The sequence below is a fragment of the Achroia grisella genome, unplaced genomic scaffold (genome assembly GCF_030625045.1).
Source record: "Achroia grisella isolate CSIRO2021 unplaced genomic scaffold, CSIRO_AGI_Agris_v1 utg283, whole genome shotgun sequence".
NCBI lineage: Eukaryota > Metazoa > Arthropoda > Insecta > Lepidoptera > Pyralidae > Achroia > Achroia grisella.
Window position 1 is genome coordinate 1,259,147 of NW_026712771.1, and position 24,410 is coordinate 1,283,556.

At 34.9% G+C, this 24,410-nt stretch overlaps 3 protein-coding genes across 3 annotated transcripts in view; 2 read left to right on the forward strand and 1 right to left on the reverse strand.

The window, feature by feature from the left end:
• The window catches only part of LOC131843169 (fatty-acid amide hydrolase 2-A-like), a 45,075-nt gene extending 37,613 nt beyond the window's left edge, over positions 1 to 7,462 (forward strand). The window contains exons 7-13 of the mRNA XM_059191781.1: positions 401 to 512; positions 735 to 913; positions 1,367 to 1,489; positions 2,610 to 2,711; positions 3,625 to 3,792; positions 4,405 to 4,584; positions 6,166 to 7,462. Coding sequence (XP_059047764.1) covers positions 401 to 512; positions 735 to 913; positions 1,367 to 1,489; positions 2,610 to 2,711; positions 3,625 to 3,792; positions 4,405 to 4,584; positions 6,166 to 6,264 — 963 coding nt within the window. The 3' untranslated portion in view covers positions 6,265 to 7,462. The remainder of the gene's footprint in view (positions 1 to 400; positions 513 to 734; positions 914 to 1,366; positions 1,490 to 2,609; positions 2,712 to 3,624; positions 3,793 to 4,404; positions 4,585 to 6,165) is intronic.
• A 2,292-nt stretch (positions 7,463 to 9,754) lies between these two features.
• Positions 9,755 to 13,352, forward strand: LOC131843174 (inner nuclear membrane protein Man1-like). The gene is made up of 2 exons (XM_059191788.1): positions 9,755 to 9,859; positions 9,938 to 13,352. The coding sequence occupies exon 2, from the start codon at positions 9,946 to 9,948 to the stop codon at positions 12,286 to 12,288; it is 2,343 nt and encodes a 780-aa protein (XP_059047771.1). The 5' UTR covers positions 9,755 to 9,859; positions 9,938 to 9,945; the 3' UTR covers positions 12,289 to 13,352.
• A 1,113-nt stretch (positions 13,353 to 14,465) lies between these two features.
• On the reverse strand, positions 14,466 to 23,558 carry LOC131843170 (2-oxoisovalerate dehydrogenase subunit beta, mitochondrial). The gene is made up of 8 exons (XM_059191783.1): positions 23,316 to 23,558; positions 22,536 to 22,672; positions 21,200 to 21,343; positions 19,563 to 19,718; positions 18,435 to 18,606; positions 17,640 to 17,785; positions 17,190 to 17,276; positions 14,466 to 15,921 (listed from the first exon to the last, which is right to left on the reverse strand). Exons 1-8 carry the CDS (start codon positions 23,434 to 23,436, stop codon positions 15,781 to 15,783), a joined length of 1,104 nt encoding a protein of 367 aa, XP_059047766.1. The 5' UTR covers positions 23,437 to 23,558; the 3' UTR covers positions 14,466 to 15,780.
• Between the last annotated feature and the right edge of the window lie 852 nt (positions 23,559 to 24,410).

Genomic DNA, 24,410 nt, shown 5'->3' on the forward strand with positions numbered 1-24,410 from the left:
GATATATACACCCTATAGCAATAAACACAGCTAGTAATTTGCTTAGCAGCTGAAATGAAATATTTTCAGATTCTCCTGTGTGGCTCTGGTTTTCTAAAACGAATCTGTTACTTTTTTTTTTTTTTTTCTCTTTATTTTTTTTTTTTTTGGGATTTTTGTGCACATAATGTGACGATGACAATCCCATCGTACCTATACTAAATAACAAAAATAAACTAAAAAACTTAATCTAGTATGATACCATCCAGAACAATAACTTGGCTGCATCGGAAGCTGGTTCTGCCAAGAATCTGTTACTTGTGACAGTCTGAATGGCGTAGTGTGTTTTTATATTAATTCAACAAGTGTATAGTTAGGATTGGTGTTTGTTTAATAAGTAAAATAAGACCGTTGGTCCCAGGGAGCGTTGCTGGCGTGCGGCGCGTCCCCGGTGTCGGTGTCGTCGGACATCGCGGGCTCCATCCGGCTGCCGGCTGCCTTCTGTGGCGTCTACGGACACAAGCCCACGCCTGGTCAGACACTTACACCATTTTACTTATATATATAACTAGCTACTTGCACTGGTTTCGCCCTGTATTACATGTACCTGTATTATACATATGAACCTTCCTCTTGATCACTCTATCTATTAAAAACCATATCAAAATCCGATGCGTAGTTTTAAAGATTTAAGCATACGTAGAGACGCACAGACAGCGACAGCGACTTTGATTTATACTATGTAATGATTACAGGTATAATATCAATAGAAGGTCACGTGCCAACGCTGAGTGATGAGAAGTATCCGCTGTTCTTAACTGTGGGCCCGATGACGCGGAAGGCCGAAGACCTACCCCTCATGATGAAGATCATGGCCGGAGAGAATAGACAGAAGCTGCAGTTGGATCGACCGGTCGACATGAAAGATATAACAGTAAGTTTACTGAGGAATTACTTTTATCATATAATAATAAATAAATAATCCTGGACAATTAGCACAGCGTCATCTAGTCACACGGTAAGCAGAGTTTATTTTGAATTTGAATAATACTCAAGCACACAAGGTTTTCTGCCGAGGTTTTCTCGCAAGACTACAGCATGAGGTTTTTCAAGAAGGGTATATTAAAGTTTCTTAGGCGTCGGCAATACGCACGTGACACCCTTGATGTTTCAGGCGTTCTGTAGCTTAGGCTACTGTAACCGTTTATCATCAGATGGGCCGTGTACTTGTTTGCCACCATAGTACTATAAAAAAATACAAATGTTTGTACCGGACAAGGAATCGAATTCGCAACCACCAGTGTGAATCGATGTGTTAAACCGCTAAACTACTGTAGAAGATAATCCCTCTCAAGCTCTATTGATTTGGATACAATTTGCTTAACAGGTGTTCTACATGACAGAAGCGACGAATTCACCAGCTCTCCTCCCCGTAGATGACAGCATCCGTGATACGATAATAAGTGCTGTTCGATATCTGGAGACAGGGTGTGGCTGCAAAGTGAGCGAGGTGAGTGGTTTTTGTTTATGGTTGCTAAATATGATGGTGAGAGAGTGTAGCTGCAAAGTGAGCGAGGTGAGTGGTATTTGTTTATGGTTGCTAATGGGATAGTTAGGGAGTATAGCTACAAAGTGAGATAGTGTAGCTGCAAAGTGAGCGAGGTGAGTGGTATTTGTTTATGGTTGCTAATGGAATACTGAGAGAGTGTAGCTGCAAAGTGAGTGAGATGAGTGGTTTTGTTTATGGTTACTAATGTGATGGCGAGAGAGTGTAGCTGCAAAGTGAGCGAGGTGAGTGGTTTTTGTTTATGGTTGCTAATGGGATAGTTAGGGAGTATAGCTACAAAGTGAGATAGTGTAGCTGCAAAGTGAGCGAGGTGAGTGGTTTTTGTTTATGGTTGCTAATGGGATAGTTAGGGAGTATAGCTACAAAGTGAGATAGTGTAGCTGCAAAGTAAGCGAGGTGAGTGGTTTTTGTTTATGGTTGCTAATGGGATAGTTAGGGAGTATAGCTACAAAGTAAGATAGTGTAGCTACAAAGTGAGCGAGGTGAGTAGTATTTGTTTATGGTTGCTAATGGAATACTGAGAGAGTGTAGCTGCAAAGTGAGAGAATGTAGCTGCAAAGTGAGTGAGATGAGTGGTTTTGTTTATAGTTACTAATGTGATGGCGAGAGAGTGTAGCTGCAAAGTGAGCGAAGTGAGTGATTTTTGTTTTGTGGTTGCTAATGGGACAGTGAGAAAGAGTAGCTGCAAAGTGAGCGAGGTGACTGGTTTTTGTTTATGGTTGCTAATGTTGTGTTCCCGCGTGCCAAAAAAGTATATGTTGGCGGGACACCAGTGGAGGATGTAGCCTGGTCAGTTAGCTTAACGTGTCACATTTACCAGTAATTCATCCATATTCATTTCCATGGAGAACCACATGCAGGTCAAACTACTTTGTTAGTCTGATCCCATTGACGGCATCGTGAAAAATCTGTCCTGGCTGGTGCTGTGTTTATATTTATTTATTTTTAATTCAGAGAAAAAGTCGGATCGAGGGCGTAGAGTCATATATATTTTTGTATCCTCATATTTCCTCGTGTATTACTGTAGTAAGCAGTTTTTTTAAATAGATGATTTAACTTTCAGAAAAAGTTCAAAGAGTTGGAGAACTCTGTGGAGATATCGGCGTCGGTTTTCTTCTCCATGAAGGACATACCTAACATGCTGCAGGACCCCGCCGACCCGAAAGTAAGTGGTGATACTACTGTTGTGTTTACAGCGACTCGCCCCTCCGATCGATCCCCCGTCTAATTCAAACGGGGATCGAAATTACGACGGCCTGAGCCGAGGTTCGAACCCCTAGTGGTGCCCTCAGACTAAAGTCGTATCCGTCAGGCGGGAGTTGGCCTTCAGCCGCTCCATAAGTCCTTCCACGGGTTTATAGTGCCGTCTGAACTCACCCCCTATCGTCTGTAAGGCCATCTGCGGCCGACAGCATTAGAGTAGTCCGAAAAAAATTGAATTTAGTATTGTTGTTGTTAAGAAATGAAATGGAATGTGATGAAATCAAGAATAAATTCTATATTCACTTATCATCATCATCATCTCCATCATTAAGTACAAAGGGGAAAATAAATAAATGACTTACCGATCCTGTAGTAATTAGTAACATATATATATACATATATATGTGAAGGATGGAGACCAAGACGACGAGCAAATAAAATGGCAGCGGTATAGTCGTAGAATATTGTGTAATAATGACTTATGTCTTATAAAAAACATAGATAATAAAAAAGGTATAAAATATAATTCGCAACAATATATGATACAATAATAGCAAAAGAATGTAATAAAATATATATAGTTTAAAAAAAGAAACAGCTTATAGCTGTTTCTGTTAAAGAGGTTTGTCGAAATCAAAAAATATGTTTATTTATTTATTTATTTATTTATTATATTATACTAGCTACTCGCTTCGGCTTCGCCCGAGTGTACGTGTATTATACATATAAACCTTCCTCTTAAATCACTCTATCTATTAAAAAACCGCTTCAAAATCCGTTGCGTAGTTTTAAAGATTTAAGCTTACATGGGGACGGACAGACAGCGACAGCGACTTATGAAGTTAGATAATACCGTATTATCTGTATATTTACAGCGTGACAAAAGCCTGGCACTGGAATTATTAAAGTATTTATTCGGCGGCGCCTCTCGCTCGTTGCAAGCGCTCGGGTTTGCGCTAATAAACCGAACGAAACTGTTCATACCAGAGTCGAGGAACGCTTACTACAGCCAGAAGGCGCAGAAACTCAAGGAAGAGTTCCAGGTATGTTATGAACGGTTTTTTAAAAATGTATTATATAGTTATATAATAATAATAACCCTGGACAGTGGACAATTCACACAGCGCCATCTAGTTCTAAACTAAGGAGAGCTTGTGTTATGGATACCAGACAACTGATAAACATACTTAAATACTTTTTTTGTATATGAATCACATAGAAAATACCCAGACGAACAATAATACTCACGAATATAAATGTTTGTACAGTGCGAGGAATCGAATCCGCGACCATCAGTGTGCGGCATCATAAAGCGGTGTGCTAAACCGCTAGACCACTAAGGCCACTAACATTGCACATAATAATAATTGAATTGCTATTAAGTAGTTCCAGAAAGTTCTGTTCGACACATGCTAGGCTAAAACTCGCCACCATCGGCAGGAAGGCGGTGTGCTAAACCACTAAACCACCGAGGCCGGTAACATTGTACATAATATAATAATTGAATTGTTATTGAGTAGTTCTAGAAAGTTCTGTGCGACACGTGCGAGGTATCGAACCCGCTACTATTGGAAGAAAGGCGATGTCCTAAAACCGCTAGACCACCGAAGCCGTCAATAATAATTAATATGTGTATTATAATTGATTAATTCTAGAAAGTTCTGTGCGACACGGGCGTGTTTCTATACCCGGTGTTCAACGGGCCGGCTCATCGTCACAACGAGGTGTTCCTGAAGGCCTCCGGAGTTATGTACTCGATGGTCTTCAACATCCTCGGCATGCCGGCCACCACAGTGCCCCTCGGTTTCCATAACGGTCTACCAATCGCTATACAGGTATATTTCTTCTCAGTACCATTCATACAGCGCCATCTAGTCCCAAAGTAAGCAGAGCTTGTGTATGGATAACTGATATAAATATAAATAATACTTTTTTTGTAATAATATACTTAATATACACATACAACTAAATGCTCGTCCGGTGAAGCTGTAAAGGCCAGCTGCGGCCAACTACATTAAAGTGGTCTGAAAAAAACAACTAAATGTAGAAAAATATCCAGACTGATTCAAGCAATCATACTGGTGAATTGGAAGAATCGAATCCACGACTATCATTCATATTTATTCTTATTAATCTTACTAATATAATAATACTAGCTGTCCCGGCGGTGTTGCCTTAAAATAAAAAAAAAATACCGCTAACATTTAGGGGGATGAAAAATAGATGTTGGCCGATTCTCAGACCTACTCAATACGCTCACAAAATTTCATGAGAATCAATCAAGCCGTTTCGGAGGAGTATGGGAACGAAAACTGTGACACGATAGTTTTATATATAAGATTATATAAAGAAAGTTTGTGAGTGTGGATGGATGGATGTTTGTTACTCTTTCACGTAAAAACTACTGAATGGTTTTTAATGAAACTTTACAATAATGTAGCATAGCCTATAAATTTCAAATGAAACCGAGGGCACAGCTAGTGAATAGAATAGAATAGAAAATCCTTTATTCAAATAAACTTCATTTAAGCACTTTTGTAGCCTATTGTAGTTCATTTAAGCCTTATAGTCATAACATTTTAAACTACCGCTAATTCGAAAAGATATCTCATCACACATTTAAGGAATCAAATATCCTCACCGTTGCTTCTCAATACATTTATGAAAATATCGTCTATGCCAGAAATTCCTTCTTAGACAGTTTCAAAAGAGTTAGTGATTGCACTAATAAAAGCTTACGTAACAACAACAAACTGATTTTACCTAAATGTCGTTTGGCTAAAGTTAGTAATTCGTTTTATGGCAATTGCGTAAGGTTTTACAATAAAATACCAGAGTCTGTTATAAATCTGCCAGAAAAAAGATTTAAATGTCAAATAAAACAGTTCCTTTGCAAAAAAGCTTACTGTAAAATTGAAGAATTCGTTAACGATAATAATGTTTTTATAGAAAAACTTTAAATCTATAGCACTGACAATATTATCTGATTACATTAATAATGAGTGTGTAGCGACTTCTATGTTGATTGTCGCATGCCTCTTACTTGTTATACTGTAATTATTTATATAAAAAAAATCTATTAAAAAAAGCAACACACAAGTTTCTTGCTCATTCTTCTTGTGATGAATCTGCATTCCGAATGAGTGGTAGAATCAAAATATGACTATTCAAAAGTGCTTGTAATGAGTTTATTTGAATAAAGATTATTTCTATTTCTATTTCACAAGAAGAATGAGCAAGAAACTTGTGTGTGATATTTTTTTTTTCTCTTTCCATCTCCCATCAGCCTTATGGCTATAATCAGATATATTGATTTTTTTTGGGACACTTCGTCCATTGAAGTGAATACCTTTTATTGTATATAAGTACTTATATTTTGGCCAGACGCGTGTGATAATTTAAATTATCTATTTCAGGTAATAGCGGCGCCAAATCAAGACAGACTTTGCTTAGCAGTCGCAAAACAGCTGGAGATCGGTTTCGGCGGGTGGCGACCACCAAATCTACACAAATAAATACTTATACTTAATTATAAGCGTACTATATCAACAATCACATGTATGACGTGGTTGCTTTTCTACTGGGAACTTAGAGTTTAGGTTGTCTCGCTCTAAACTGAAGTTTTTATGTCAATATTAAATCACAATTAGACCAATTTAATTGGTGATATGTATATTCTATTTCTTGGAGCTAGAGAAAGTCAAGAAGGGACACGTACAAGGAAATTGTTGATTTTATTCTGATATATGATAGTTAACTGTTCTATAAACTCATTGTAGGTATTTTTTATATATATATTGATATATGGTAAAGACATTGTATGAGATATACTTATTAAATTAGATTCTTTCACTATTTACCTTAATCATCATATTCAAATCTTATAGACATCGAATCGTCTACAAGATTTGAAATTGAATATACGATTTTTACCAATTAATAATTTTCAATGATAACTATTTTTAATAGGTAATATTTTGATTTATTAATAATGTTTTTGTAATGGTTACAATTGTAAAGTAAAAACTGTAAAATGTAAATGCAAGTATATTTATTTTTTATGACCGTTGTTAAATTCCGTGTTTTGTTCTAGATAGTGACTTCTCCCTCTTGACTTTTATCTTGCTTTGAGTTCTAATTGTAAGTCTATTAGTGTAAGTTCGGGGAATCTATCTCATACGAGTTCATGCGGTTTGCATTGGTTCGGTCAGAGACTGCACAATGTAGTAATTGTTAACATCTCAGCATTTATTTATCCACTTACTATATCTTATACTGTGTGGTAAATACCTAAGGTAGCCATAGGTACTGCAGACCAAACATTTTTTATAGTCTTCAATGCGATGTTCGACCCAAAATTAAGCGAGCGGGTTAATTTAGTTAGAATGTTTTGTAGAAACTCATATCAAAACAAATCAATATATTTTTATTCATCTGTTATATGTAAGTACAGAGACACACTTCAATACTTCACTTATTCGTGAATTTTAATTATATATTTTACTCAGTAATTAACACTATGAGTATATAAAATATATAGTCACTGGTTGGGTTAAAATCGCAATGTGACATAACTTTGTCAAAATATATATATACTTTTAATGGAGGTCGGTTATATTATGAAATAAATCAAAACAAATATTTTATATAGAGAAAATTTCCAACTCAAAAGATACTTAACATATTTTTACTATTATTATTTCACATGTAGAAAGCCTTGTAGAAAGCATTCAACCTTGGAGATCCCTGCGTTAATTGTATACGTGCGAAGTCACGGTGAGTTGCTAGTCAATTTATGAAGCTATTGATACATTCTCGACATCATTACAATGTTTGATAATATCTGTACAGTGAGACAATTTTTCGTTTCTATACTGTATTTATCTTCAAAATAGTAAATAATTTTGATATCCCCCTAAAATGATTTATTCGCAGGGAGTAAGATAATTATAGATGTGTAAAATACTGATGTATACATGTTATTTATATAAGAATATAAAATAATAATTGATGTGAATAAATTCTCGTGTAATTTTCATATTTATTTCATCTCGTCATGAGGTTTTATCTGACTATAACAGGTACAAAAGCGAGTTATAGTCCAAGTAACATAACTGTTAAGTAAAGCAAAGTACATCGAAGTTGCGTGCAAATTCAATGGGATTTACATTCAATTAAACTTTTACCGAATTATCTAGATTACCATTAAAATAAAATTATGAACAGCTACTAAAAATAAATAATATAGTCAGTGAATATCGACACACAGAGGCAGAGACATATTAATCTACAATTTAGTCAATAGTTTACCGCCAAAATATCTGTCATATTTTTTTATTTTTATTTGACTAGAGCGGCAAGCGCTTTTAATATAAGATAAAAAAATAATTATAAGTAAAAATATTATAACAGGCAAAAACATAATATGCCTGAGATTAAAAAGTTTAGAAAGTACATAACTTCAAACTGGATGTTTATTACAGGATAAATGGGATAACACAAGTGTTGGTGTTTACTGTAAATAGTTCTAGATAATATATCGTCAGATATTAATGTACACAATGTATTTTAAGTAAGTGCCCAAATAATGATAAATCATTAATTTTTGAAATGTGATGTGGGAAAATTAATTCTATTTTCTATGTATTTAATTGTACTTCGAACTTCTTTTTCGTTCTAAAGTGCTGTGAAAATATAGAAGTTTTGGATGATTGTATTACATGACACTATGAAATTATTCTGTAGAAATTATTTGTATACATGCTGTTCAATATGTAATTTTGTTATAATGACAAATAAACGCCGCGTCGGATTTACTTGTTTATTTATATAAAACTTAATGACTGTATCAATGAATTCCCTGAAAACCATAGTGGTTAATTCCTGGTGAATTGGCCACTATAGGCTAAATGACCTGGCTTTAACCTCATCCCGCTAAATTCTACTGGTAATCTCCCATTATATACCGCTATTCAGGTAGTCGAAGGCCGTCATGCTCACCAAACAACTCAAAGGTCGCCATTTGAGGACATGCAGAGATACTAAAGTAAAGACGGGATATACATAGATCTCAAAAGCAGAGCTGATATCTAGATTAGTAACTATTTCCCTGTTGATAGAAAATACTAAAGAGTACAATAATCTTAATAATATTATAAACGCAAAAGTTTGTAGGTTTGGATGTTTGTTACTCTCACAAAAACTACTGAACGGATTTTGATGAAACTTTACAGTAATAAAGCTTATACATCAGAATAACACAGGCTATAAGTTTCACGGGGGTGAAACCACGGGCATAGCTAGTTGTATAATATAATCTGAATAAATGTTAAAGAAAGGCGAAGGAGCGAAGATGTGATGAGTAAATGTCGTAACATACTTTAAAATTTACATTTTATGAATAAATCGTGCGCTATAATTGTCTATGATGTCAATTCATATTTCATAATATGAAGCAATATTAACTTCAATTAACATTTAATTACGTCACCGGTTTTAGATCACTCGTACATTTAATAATAATAAAAAAAAATTTAATACCGATTTTAAGAGTTTTAATGCGAAATCGTATTTTCTCAATTCTTTTAAATAATGCTATCTTCATATTAATATCTAATAGAGACGTAGTGAATACTTGCTCAGGTACATATATGTTATTAGTACGCCTACGACAATTCAAGCAATTTTAATAAAAATAATGCTTTTACATTAACACAATTTAGGAAATAATAGTAAGTTAATTAATAATGTACAAATTATTTTTTTGTTTACCTTGTTTCTGTATTCTGTATTCTGATGTGTATTATTCTTTTGAGTACTATTAACATTATTATACTTAAAAGTACAGTACATTCTTTCTTTTCATTTTATTAAATTTCTTTAAATTAAAAAGAAATCAAATTGATCATATACATTATATAGTCAAAGTGAAAACACGACTTTATTCTTGTTTTACGTGAACCGCACTTTGTTTTTTTTTTAATTCACTTAAAATGGTAACACTGTACAAAAAATAACGACGATCTAGCAAAGCGAGTGTGTGCGACATGACGCGCCGGTGAACTTTTATATAAATTTGACGTAATTTTCTGTGCATATCTTGAAAATAAGGTGATATGATCTATCTCATTGATAATTTTAAGAGTGTTTTGTTAGTGAATTCGATACTATAATACACTGTTGTTGCAGATTTCACAATGGCCGATCAAGTAGATTCAATGTCAGATGCTGAATTGCGGACGAAACTCGCCGAGCATGGGTTCCCTATTATGCCTATAACTGCTTCCACAAGAAAGCTTTTGGTGAAAAAGTTAAAACTCGTCCTAGATAATAAGAGTAAATCTAGAAATAGCGTTGATAGTAAGGCGGAAAGTCGACGCTCGTTGGCGCGATATTCCAGTGGGGAGGAATCTGATGATACTTCTAATAATGTTAAAGACAAAAGGGGTCGTCGCGTGACCACCAGCGGGGCTATGCTGCCGCCAGTTACAAGTAAAACCCGCCGGCCTCCTTCGAAAAAAGAATCGCCGGTTAAACGTGATGCCGATGATAAGTCAGAATCGGAAGATGAGAAAACACCTCTGCGTACACATGAGGAAGTAGAAACTGTAACAACGAAGCGTATCACTAAGACCTATACCAACTCCAATGAACTGGATGACTATGAAACAGGTTCAGACAGCGATGTGGACAGTGACAAAAAGACATCTGTGTTTAGAAGCAATTCAAGGTCAAGTGACTACATATCCAGCACCCATCCTACTAATGATGCGTCAACTAGTCCACCAAAACCATCTATTTTCTCTCGACCGTCCATATCACCAACAGGCTTCACCTCATCACTGACATCTTCTGACCATTTGAATTCAATCCGCAGCAGGCTTGGACTAACATCATCATTTGGTGATAGACCATCGGTGAGCAGTTACACTGATAGACCTTCTGTAAGTAGTTACTCATCAAGCTTTTCAACTACGAATTACCAACCTTCGACATCCACAGTTGATGAAGTGGAATCTCCATATTTAAGTAACTTCACTAGACGTCTGTCTGCACTGAAGGCTGACCCACCAAAACCCACATATTTAGACAGAGACACAAACAATGGAAGCACAATATTGACACCACGTAGATCATACATCACTGGAGTATCAAGATCTGATGCTGTTGACTATAAAACTGCAAATGACAGAAAATTCTTGAAAAATAACCTTGTGTCTCTTGCTTTGGTTGGTTTGGCTATACTTTTTTTTTTTTGCTTATTTTTTATGTATATACTAAAGAGAAATGATATCACATCAGTAGTGGATGACCAGAATAGCATCATCCCATTATGTCAGCTGAATATACCTGGCAACAGGCCAGGCATCAACTGCATACCTAAGGAACAAGTGAGCTATGCAAAAGATCTTCTCAAAGTCATCCACCCTGAACTAACGGCTAGGGCTGCCTCATACAAGTGCAATGTGCCCAATGCTGTGCCTTACTTGACGGAGCGGGAAATACTTGACATTGCAAATGCTAAGGCTGAGACTGTAGATATCAGCCAGTGTCGCACCGACCTTAATAATCTGCAAGTGCTACTCGTAAATAATCCAAGGTGGGGCCTCAGTGTTATTCAGTTAAAAAATCTTTACACTAAAGATGTTGAATTTTCTATTATATCTTCAACTGATGTTGTGGTACAGCAACGCAACAAGGGCAGTGTAGCCCTAACTATCACTGATCCATCCACACCATTCACTTGCTTAATTGTCAACACCTTATACTCAGCGGGGTCCACTGTTATATTAGTCTCGATAGTTTCAATTTTATTGCTCGGACTGCATAGACTGTACAAATATTATGTGGCATATCAGAAAAGAAAGAGTGAGGATATATATTCCATGGTGGAACAAATAATAGATGTTATATCTCAGGAAACTGAGGATAGTGGAGAACCATACATATCTGTAGACCATGTTCGTGACACCTTGATATCACCACAAAATAGAGAGAAAATGGCATCAGTGTGGGATGCTGCAGTTAAGTTTATTCAGAAAAATGAAAGCAGAGTACGCATGGAAGTGCAGTCAGTGGACGGGGAAGACTGCAGAGTTTGGAGATGGATATCCTCCCAGAGCAGTCCCAAACGTAGTGCTGCGTGGCAAGGACAGGCTTTCGAAACCCAGGAGGGCTCCGTGAACAACTTGACCGTGTCCCCAACACCATGCTTGAAAATCCGCTACATGTTTGATAAAAATGATACAAACTCTAATTTGAGGGCTGTAATTCAGGATGCTATTTTGGACAAGTGTGGTGAGGTATGCAACATTCTGCATATCGATATCGAGAGGTCTTCCTGCTGTGTGTATGTGAAGTGTGCGACGCCGACTGACGCGGGCGTGGTGTACCGCAGCCTCCACGGCTGGTGGTACGAGGGCCGGCTCATTACAGTCAAGTACTTACGTTTGGAACGCTACATGCAGAGGTTCCCAAATTCCCCCTCAGTTGGCCCTTACTTGAAGTCGTCTCGTTCTCGACGCGGTTGGGACGAGTAAAGCTGTCAAAATTACTTACAGTTTCGTTACTGTTAATACTGAACAAAATAATAAGTCTTATTCGTTTGCTAATTATTTATTGCAAAATTAAAAGCACTGTAACTAAATGAAATATTTTGGACGAGAAATAATTATAGTTCAGTAGGTACTAATTTTAATTTTTTGTATGGAATGACGGTTCTGTGTTCAAGAGATGAATAAAATTTAATCATCTAAGAGTGATTAATAGACTGTTACATTATGGAGTAAATCCAAATTATTCATCTTCAACAATTTGTTCATAATATTAATTATAAATGTTTTAGCATAATTGATATTTGTAAATTATCAATACAGGTGTAAGTATGTAGTTGATATTTCCAATAGAAATGTTGGTTCTGAAATGGCATATTACATTGTTTATAACTCAGTGTAGTGCATTATAAAATTAATTCCAGTCGAAAATGTCTGAAATACATTCAGCAGTGACACATCATTGTTGTTCTTAAAATGTACGATCTAATGATACCTTAAGTATATTTAAGCTTATTAAGATGTAAGAAAAAGAGCATGGCTAATTTCGCACATTGTCAATTAAAAATGAAAACATTTCCGAAACAGGCATTTATGTTATACCTACCAGATGTGCCTCTTCTAAAATTGTTAATCTTGATCTGATTTGTTCACTAAAGTGAGGCGCTGGTCGTGATCGTCCCTGTCTAGCAGAGCATGATTTTAGATGTTGAATAAAATTCTGCTAATTTCAACTTGTAAATATAACATCACAATAATTCTTTGTAGTTACTTCTTAGACCTATGGCTTATATTTGTTACTGATTTTACTAATGTTTTGGAACAAATTGTTAAAAAAGTAGACGTAAGTAGGTTAAGATTCATAGGATATTTCCAGAGCATACAAAAATTCTGTTTAATTTTTATAAGTGTTTGATAGCACAACGTAATTGTACGAAACATGTGTGTTTTAATTTCTTAAGGTTGACATGTATTTTATTTTATTTCTACTAACTACAGACCTTTAATTTTTAGCTTCATTTTTATGGGTTGATTTTCATTTTTTTAATAAATTGATATAAGTAATAAAGTATTTTTTTTTCTACCATATTGTGATGGCCGTCGTGTTTACAAGAACATGTCGTTGCCTCTATAAGCTTACCAAACGCTAATTGTATACTGGACTTGTAAATAAGTATAAACCCTAAAGTCCCAGTTGCTGTTAATGCTGAGGTTTTAAAGCAATGTAATGGTATAGGATGCAAAAGCAAAAGACCGAGACGGCAAGTCTCTTACTCGTTCTTGTAACGAGACACATTTCGAATGAGCGGTAGATACAAAAAAATACTTCCAAAAGCGCATAAATTTATTTTAATAAGATTTCTATTCTATTTGGGTTCGACTCCCTCACAGTCCAAACATTTGTAATTTATACATATAAATAAAATTGGAGTGTCTGTTTGTAATATTGAAATAACCATTTTTTACTACATGCATATGAATATAAATACGGTTCGTGCACCAAAATAACATTTTTTTACTATTTTTGTCTGTGTTTGTTCCGGCTAATCTCTGAAACGGTTGGACCGATTTTGATGGGACTCTTATTAGCAGATAGCTGATGTAATAAGGAGTACCTTAGGCTATTTTTATTTTAGAAAAATAAAGTTAAATTCCACGCGTACAAAGTCGCGAATACAGCTAGTCATTAATATAACTTTTGTATGGATATTGTTTTCCAAAGAACCATCGGCTATTAAATAAAATGAAACTGCTTTGTTTAAAACTAGACGCTTGGAGATATGTACTAGCTACTCTCGATCTGCTGCAATACCAACAAATATACTAATGTCATTGAATAAAAACAACATAATCACTCTGTACATCTTTATTTTAAAAAGGTCGCAAGTATAAAAATAAAACTACGTGCTAACGCCATTCAGTTTCACGCGTATTGAATTTAGTAACTTATATCATTGACAAATAAACATAGGGGATTCTCTTTTAAATCGGAAACTAATTATGTAACAATATTAATAATAATTCTCTACTATGAGTAGAATTGGTAGGTTAGCGATTTTCTAAGAACCATAAGAGATGCAAATGCGAGCTAATGTTCGCATTGCAACTGTAAAATACATAACTAAAATTGTAGATTTTATTGAGAATAGTTAACAGCATCGTTACAGAATTAGGGACCTAGTATCTATTAATAGTGCATTATTTAGACGATTTTTGTATCAACTTTTATATTTAGTTTCCATACCATATTTTTCATAGAAATATTTTTAAATTCACAATTATTAATAACAAAACAATGACCTATACAACACTATATAAGTATATTAGCCTAGAGGTCTGTAGTACAGGTTTCGACCTAGTTCAGAGTCCAGACTATATATAACTTGAAAATATAAAAATATATATAAAATAGAATAAACAACAAACCACTCGTGCAAATTCGGGCCGGATATAAATCTACGTTTTATAAAGAGGAAATATTACATAATTCGGCATTTTATTTTATTATATATATTTATTGCTCTATATATATTACTATCATATTAATATATATACGATTGGCAAGATCACCTACGACTGATCGTAAAGACCATCTTTCAGCTGATGGTAAGTGATTACCACCGCCCATAAGCACTCGCAACACCAGCGGAAATCCAAGTGCGTTGCCGGCCTTTCAAGAAGAAATAAGCTCTTTTTAAGGTTTCTATATCGTATCGGTATGAAAACACCGTTGCTTGAAGACGTTTCTATAAAGTCTACCGCCATGTATATATATTGTTTTCCGGCTTTGCACGGGTGTTTTTAAGTTGATTTTCTTACATCTGAGATTACAAGACAGAAGTGGAGTTGAGAAGAATAATATTACTTGGTGCTTATAACACTAGAATAGCGGGAGGAAAGGGGAATGTTAGTAATGTGCATTGACGACCATGTACATGCAAGCAATGTACCATGTCATTTTGACCACTATGCGGTTCTCCCTGGAAACCATCACGACACACTCCTGGTAAATTGATCGTGTTGGGCTAACTAACCCGACATCATCATCATCCTTTACTGGTTCCCCACCATCGCTAACAGTTAACGAAGATGGGAGAACCATTTCATTATCATCCATTAAAAATATATATACAAGGACAGAGAAAAGCGGCAGCCCTTTCTAGAATTTTCCGGTTTGATTTTAAGGCGAATTTATTTGAAAATAACACTAGAATAACATGCTTGTTGAGTTGTTTTCTTATGGATGATAATAGAATGGTGTATTCATCTGCTCTAACGATTTACACTAGCTGGACACCAGTGGTAAATAATAGGATGAGCAAGGACAGGTCAGTTAGCCCATCATGCTAAATCCACCATGAATCACAATGGTTTCCAGAGAGTAAACCACATAGTGGTCAACCTGACATGGTACATTGCTAGCAACGGGGTTATCTGTCCATATAACAATACCCTCCCCCTCCTGCAAGTTGAATATGATCAGTAGTCTAAAAGTCGTTGCAGTTCGTGGTAGCATCGCGGAACGCCGGGCAAGTAGAAAGGTTCAAACACGTGGGGGAAGGGAGAATCCCAGCCGGCTACGCGGCTTATAGGGGCCTCCAGATGCAGGAAACACTCTTCCTGTTAAACACATATATATCATTATTATTATTACATAGTATTAAAGAAAGTCTCTATGTATGCTTAAATCTTTAAAGTCACCTAGATACATAATAATAATAATAATAATAATCTCAGGACAATTCACACAGCGCCATCTAGACCCAAGTTAAGCTAGCTAAAGCTTGTGTTATGGGTCCTAAACAACTGATACAAATACATAGATAATTTTTTTTTCGTAAATACATACATATTATACATAGAAAATACCCAGACCGATACAAACAATCATACTCATGACTACAAATGTTTGTGCCGTGCGAGGAATCGAACCCGCGACCATCGGACGGAAAGCGGTGTGCTAGACCGCTAGACCACCGAGGTCATCAAAATAATAATTGCATTTAATAATGTCTAGTAAGACAAATTTAATATTGTGTACTAAGCACTGCTGTGTCTAAACTGTGTCACCCCACCTTACATTTTCCTATTACTATTTAGTATATAAGATCAATATTTCTATGTACATATTGTCAATTTATTATCATCTGTAATATACATCGTCTCGACCAACAACATAGTATCACTCACCCGCAACACTACACAACAGATTTTGAAGCGGTTTTTTAAATAGATAGAGTGATTCAATATGAAGGTTTATATATATATAATATAATACATAAACACCCGTGCGAAGCCGGGGCGAGTAGTTAGTTATATATATAATGTGAATATAGTAGTTTAATACTCAATAAATATTACTATGCTTCATATAAGCAGATTTTGTAAGGGTCTTATTAACATCTCATACTCGGTAATCGTTCATAAATATTTTTTTTTATAATTAATTAATTAATATCTCACAACAATTCACACAGCGCCATCTAGTCCCAGGCTAAGCAGTTTGTATTATGTGTACAAGACAACTGATATAAATACATAGGTATATATTTTTTTGTAAATACATAAAATACATCCAGACTGATATAAACAATCATAGTCTTGAATACAAATGTTTGTATCGTGCAGGAATCGAACCTGTAAACATCAAGAAAGCGTAACAAATATTAACGGTCTCGTTTGTCTAGTAATCTAGTAATTTAACACACGTATATATAACATGTATTTAAAAGAAAAAAATATTTAAGTATTTGTATCAGTTGTCAAGTACCCATAACACAGGCTTTGTTTAACTTGAGACTAGATGGCGCTGTGTAAATTGTCCAGAATTATTTGAGTTTCTTGGTATTATTGTTCATTGTAATCATAATAGTCATTATTGTGTATACCTGCACAGTAGCAGCGATTTCAGCGCCAAAACCTGAAGTTAAGGGCGCTTCATGGGCTATCAAACAGCGGCCGGTTTTCTTAACTGACTGTTAAAGAAAAACAACTGTTATATCTTCATCTATAGATAGATAAATAGATCATTTATTTGAACTTTCAGCACCCATACAACAATCTTAATATTATTATAAACGCGAAAGTTTGTGAGTATGTTTGTTACTCTTTCACGCAAAAACTACTGAACGAATTTTGATGAAATTTTACAGTAATATAGCTTATATATCAGAATAACATATAGGCAAATGTTATATAAATTGGACGAAACACAATGTTAAGGCCAAGTAAGTGTAATGCTGAGGAAGTTGCGCGGGTCATCTAGTATATATATATATATACACATATATATATATATATATATATATATTGAATTTAAATAGATAATTCATTCTCACATTACAAACTGTCTCCTCGTCCCACGGCAATATCGATTGCAGATCTATAACTTCGCAGCGGACGCCCAGCTTCTCTTCGGCCATTTGGGCCACTTCCAGCAGCACGTGGATTTGAGTACCCCATGCTACCAGCGTCACCGCGTCACCTAGCGGAAATAGAAGTGAAATATTTTACTGCTTGTAATTCTGAAATGAGGACCACCCGTAGAAGAAAGAGTGGTTTTGATTGTTGGCTTCGGTGGTCGCAGGTTCGATTCCTCGCAAAGTGCAAACATTTGTTTTATGTGTATATTAGGTAGGTATGGGACACAGTTACTTCGATGTAATACTTTCAAATAATAAACCTGTACAAAAGTCTAACTAAATAACCATTGCTAGCATGTACCATATCAGGTTGACGCGCGGTTCCTCCTGGAAACCATCGTGATAAATTCCTGGTGAAATGGTCACGATGGGCTAATTGACCTGACCTCGTGTTCATCTCATCATCTTCCACTGGGCACCGCCAGCGTAAACCGTTAGCACAATGGGTTCACCATTCCATTATCATCCATAAAAAAGAGACAGAGTAGACACATTACTTATAATTATAGACTATAATTTTATTGAGTCGATTGACACAATGACATAAAATATACAAGCAATACTTTACACATTAAAAAACAGAGTCAATTATAAGTAACGATTAGACTTCTTGTTACTGTTACCACCAGATTTGGTGGTTAAAAATAGCAGGGGGTAGTAATAGATTGCAAGTTCAGAATTTGATAAATTTATATCAACAAACATTTATACCTTCTCTCAAGACTTGTGCTCTGCCCAGTGGGAGCGTATAATCCTCAACTGGCACATCTTCAGTCGCAGACCGGTACAAGATCTTCGGCTCCAGGAATATGCATGGATCCTTTTCTCGTATGCAGGACAGTAAGAGACCCTTGGCTGCAATTGGACCTCGGGGCACCACCACCTAATTGGTATATAAGGTATGTGCTTTTTGTATACCGTATACAGGCTGATTCAAATAGTGACGCGCAATTTTTTAAACATTTCTCGCATTTCGGGATTAGAATAGATAATGTATCGAATACAGATGCGTATGGTGTGGCAATACGGATTTACACGCATTTTTTAGAGAGCACCCCCACCTGCTTGCAGGAAAAAATGTACATGTAAATGTAGACATATAGAACGAGACGTAACGCGCGCATCGCCACCTCGCGAATTCCTGCGTCCTCCGATGCTGCTTCAGCGCCTTTTTATAATATAGCAAAATGGCAGACATCTGTCTACGCTCCATAGACAAAATTATAGACTTATTAGTAATTTATAAATCTTTAACGTGTCTTTGAAAATAAAATAAAACAATTAAAATAATCTGCAATGATATGAAACATGTGTGTTATTACGTGCGATAGAGTGAACACAAAAAATAGTAAAATGCAATCATTTTAGATTTGACGCGTTAGGTTTCCCGCATTAATTCTGAAAGAACGTGTTGTGTAACCCTTCACACAAAGCTCCCTAGTTTTTGTACAAAACCATCTTAGGTAGCGTAGGACAAGGCCTCATATATTTCACCAAGGAGCTTGTTAACTGTATTACTTAATGGGTTTAGTTGTTAGGTCATCAAATTATTATAAAAAAAATACGAGAATGTTAAAATAATAAAGAATTTTACAATTAGAAGGATTGGGCAGAAGGATAGTAATAATAATGTGGACTCTTGACCCCATTGCTAGCAACTCGGTTCTCTCTGGAAACCATCTTGATAAATTCTTGTAGAATTTGTCAAGATGGGCTAACTAATCCGACTTAATACTTATTTAATCATATTCCATTGGTGCTTGGCCAGGGTAAACCGTTAGCGTAGGCAGGATCAAAAAATAGATAGAAAAAATCTGAAGGCTTTTTTGAATCACGTACTCTGAGTCCGGGCACGTGTGCGAACAGTCCCTCTGGTGACTGCGAGTGGTACAGCCCCCCGTGACCCACGGCTCCGCCGGGAGCCCGGACAGTCAGTCCCCCGCACGCGTACTGACCCCCAGAACGATACCGGGCCTTTGCTGCCTCGTTCACTAGCTACACATTTCAAAATGAATTATTAGGTAAATTCTTAACCACACTACACTGTTGAGCTTACACACAAAACAATAATCTTAAAACATTACAAAAATTAAAAAAAAATAGGAGAAATACTTTTACTATTGTTGTATACACAATGTGTATATCATAAGTATATATTACATAAGTAGTTATAGAGGTGGTTGCGTCCGCCTAACTGTGCTACGTTTACATTCAGCCGCTTCCCCTGCCACTCGCGCTGCCTGCAATATTGCAGTGCGACAACTGAGCGAGAGGGCTGAATGTAAAAACACGCTGCCACTCGCGCTGCCAGTCCTTTGACTCGCGCACGTAAAACCGACAATCGAAGGAGCGTCGGGCAGCGCGAGTAGCACACTTGGTGTTTACACTCTCGCGGTACTCACTTCCCTGGCCATTCGGGCTGATTGTAAATTAATAATAATAATAATAAATTTTATGAAGCCACAATCATGTACAGGTATAAATTCATTTTTTATAAACAATATGTTGTGATTGTATGAGCCTGGGAACTGAACTAGGCACGAGGCCTGTATCTCAGTAGACCAGTACTCACCCCTCGGTTGTGCGGTTCTACTTAGATTTACACAGTAAGATTATGGCAATATCTAGTTATCTGTAGTGTCTAACATATTAGGTATAGTAAATATATATATATATGTGTAGTAATGTTGTGAGTGTATGAGTGTATGTGTGCGTGTGTATGTGTTTGTGTGTGTGTGAACCTGTAATGATATGTAGTAAGTATGTTTATGCAAGTAATAGTTTCTCAGTGTCTTGATTTGATTGAAATTGGGCATTAAACAAATAAAGCATTGCGTAACAGATCGTCTTTGTATTTGCTTGTGTCCCCCGTATATAACAACCATATTGTCTATAGTGTATTTCAAATAACAAATTTCTAAATTTGGAAAAAATCACGACTTAACTCAATAAAAATAATTAAAACGAGGTAACATCCAGTGATTTTTCCTCATTGTACGTACGTACAAATAATGACCGCATCAAATTTAAAACAGTATCTTTCTAATTGTGTCCCAATTTCTTTTATTATAATAATAATTTATTTCAGCTTTACTCTGCTTAGCTTGGAACTAGATGGCGCTGTATGAATTGTCCAGGAACATAATTATTGTCGTATTTATGATGGTCGCAGTTTCGAGTCCTCGCACGACGCAAACATTTGTATTACATGTTAAGACTAGTATTCATTATATGTACATAGTATTTATTACATGTTTAGACTAGTATTCACATGTTTCGACTTGTAAATGTAAACTTACAAGGATTATGTAAAAGAGCAACACACAAGTTTCTTGCTCGTTCTTCTTGTGATGAGACAGCTTTCCGAACGAGTGGTAGATAAAAAAACAAATTGTTGACTATTCAAAAGTGCTTAAATTAAGTTTATTTGAACAAATGATTTTCTATTCTAATCTATTCTGTTTATGTAATGATACCTGATCAAAAGCTGGAAATATGTAATCAGCAAACTGTATCTCAGCTATAGCCGTCGCTCCCGCTGTGGCCAGGCCAATGCCGAAGCCTGCAATACCCTGCTCACATAATGGAGTGTTGAACACTCGGTCCTTGCCATATTTCTCCTGAAAATGATAAAATAACAACTATATTTACATAGTTATAGTACACCAAAATACTTAAACTAATTTTCAAGGTTGAGTGAGGTGGAGATTAGTAATGTGTATCAGATAGTGATTCCTTTGCTAATAATGGAATGAGAAACAGAAATGTGCTTTGTCGAGAAATAATTATATTTCAAATATGTAATTATAATAATAATAATATCTCAGGACAATTCACACAGCGCCATCTAGTCTTGTGTTATGGGTACTAGACAACAGATATAAATACATGGATGCATTATTTTTGTAAATAAATACATATTGTACATAGAAAACTCCCAGACCGATATAAACAATCATACTCATGAATACAAATGTTTGTATTGTGCGAGGAATTGAACCCGCGACCATCTGATAGTAAAATGGTATGCTAAACCACTAGACTAGGTTGTCAACTGTCTGTAATGATTATCAACACTCAATTAAAAGAGCAACATGCAAATTTCTTGCCCTTGCCATAACATTCTTCTGATTCAATAAAAAGTAGAATCAACTATTATATGACTATTTAAAGTTATTTTTACTTTTAAGTCATTTTTATTTGTCTTACAGCTATAATCTGATTTCTGTCTGATTCTGAAATGTCTGTTCATAATTTCAAACTAACAGTTCTATATCTAACTAATCAGTAAATTTAATTTTTAAAAATGTCTGTTTGTTCTTGTTAATCTCTGAAATGCTTAGACCAATTTTGATGATAGTTTCACTCGCAGATAGCTAATGTTATAAGGAATAACTTAGATTGCTTTATTTTAGAAATTTTTTACTTTAATTCCCTGCAGGCCAAGTCACAGGAAACAACAGTTATATAATAAAAATATTATATCTACTATGGATTAAAAGACATTTACAAATAAGAATCATGTTTTAATGTGAATTGATGTGAATACTCATCTGGTTACTTATACAGACTACATTCAAGTACCCTATATATATTTAACATTTTTGATAAAAAGCTATTATAGTGAGGGTGACAATAAAATATATTGGTATATGACACTACTATGACAATAATATGATATTGTTGTATACCAATATATGACAAACATATATTGGTATACAACAATATCATATTATGATAAAAGTCTATAAATTATCTAAGAATAAAACAAAACAATAGAAGGAAATAAATATGTATGATTATGCAGCATACCTGCAATCCCAATGCACATCTGAAAACTCCACCAAAAGCTACGTCTTCACCGAACACCACCGCGGTGGGGTCATTCTTTAGGGTGAGGTCCATTGCATTGTTGATGGCTTGCATCATGTTCATTCTTGTTGTATCACCTTTATTAAAATAAATTGTATATATTATATTATAGATAAATTGTAAATATAAGAATATTTGTTAAAAACCAGAAGCTATAACACAAAAAAAAAACAATTTTAACAATTTTCTTGACACACATTTGTGTGTTTATTTTTGCAAGAAATATTAACAAACATCTTTCCTGACAAACTTTCGCATTTATAATATTATTGGAATTTGGAGAAATAAATCAGTTTGAACTGGATTGAACTAAAATAAAAATCAAAACTAAATAGGTAACTATGATGTAAATTTACAGATTTTTGATACTAATTGCCCTACATAAATTATTAATATGTATATTTCACTGAAGTGTATATTTCAAGAAGTTAATTCAAGTACTATATAAATTTATTTTTGTTGCTATATTTATTCTAAATGCATACCAGCATTTGTAGCAGATATCTGCTTTGTTTTGTCGATTTAACTGCCTTTCGTAGGTTTATGTTCTTTTATAAATAAAAATAGAAAATAATAAAATAATTGTAGTTTCTCATTTTAATTATTCATGTGGTTATATTGGTGAAAGTATTGCGTATCTTTCGTGAGATGTTGAAAATTACGCCAGAATTTCATATTAAAACTATAACCTAGATAAAATAAATTTCACAATTTACATACCTTCCACGGGTTTCTCATTGTCAGGGAAGTAAGTAAAGTGCGAACTAAGTCGTTTTGTACCGCAATTTGCATGTTTTATTAATTTTGTAAGTAATATAGACTTTTTTACTAGACTCGACATGTTTATTGTACGACTGAGAAGGGTCAAATGAAGAAGCCGAATGAATTAAATAGTACATCTTATCTGCAATTGTAATTATAGTTTACTTTGATTCTTTAAATATTCACTGATAACAAATACAATGATAAATATTTGGTCACATGTCAAAATCAAAATTTGACAGTATTGAATGACAGCTAAATTTTGGAATGACAAATGCCAAACAAACCAAATGTCACTATTATTATTAGAATGACTGCAGTTCATGGCTGTATGGGTGCAGTTGCCTTTGTCTTTACTTTAAAAAATAAACAAAACCAAAAAAAAATAATTACTGACTATTAACACTACGCACTATTCCTGGAAAAAGGAAGTAAGTGATTTTCACCAACTTTTCAGGAGCTAAAAAAAACTGTCCCATATTTTTTGTATGAGTTCTAGAAATAAGTTTCAAAGAGAAAATCGTAGGTCACAGTTGCCTTCAACTACATGTGCTATTTAATTTAGGAACAGCTTCATGTACTTCCAGATAATCTAAAAAAACACGGTTACTTCTGTATTCCACGAAACACAAAGAACATTTGCAGGGGTAACTACAATTATTGCTTATTAACTGAATATTTAATTCGTATCATGTAATACCTACTTCTTATAGTATATAGTCCATTATGTGCGTGCATGTAAGTCAAAAGTATAAATATAGGGTCAGATTAATTTAGAGAATATGAAAACAAGCAGGGTTATTATTATTTTTTTATTATTTTTAAAGAAATGTTTATTGCCTCCATAATCAGCTTAATCAAAAAATGTTCAAAATAGTGATATTTTTATTAACCTTCATTATCCTCAACTTTGGAATCGGACTCTGTGGTAGCAGATTTAGTACTTAAGCTCTTATAAAAAGTCTGATAGTGTGGTGGTGTGTTATTATCTTTATATAGATTCATCAAGTCTTTATATATATTTTAGGTATCGGTAGCGGCGCATCATACTAA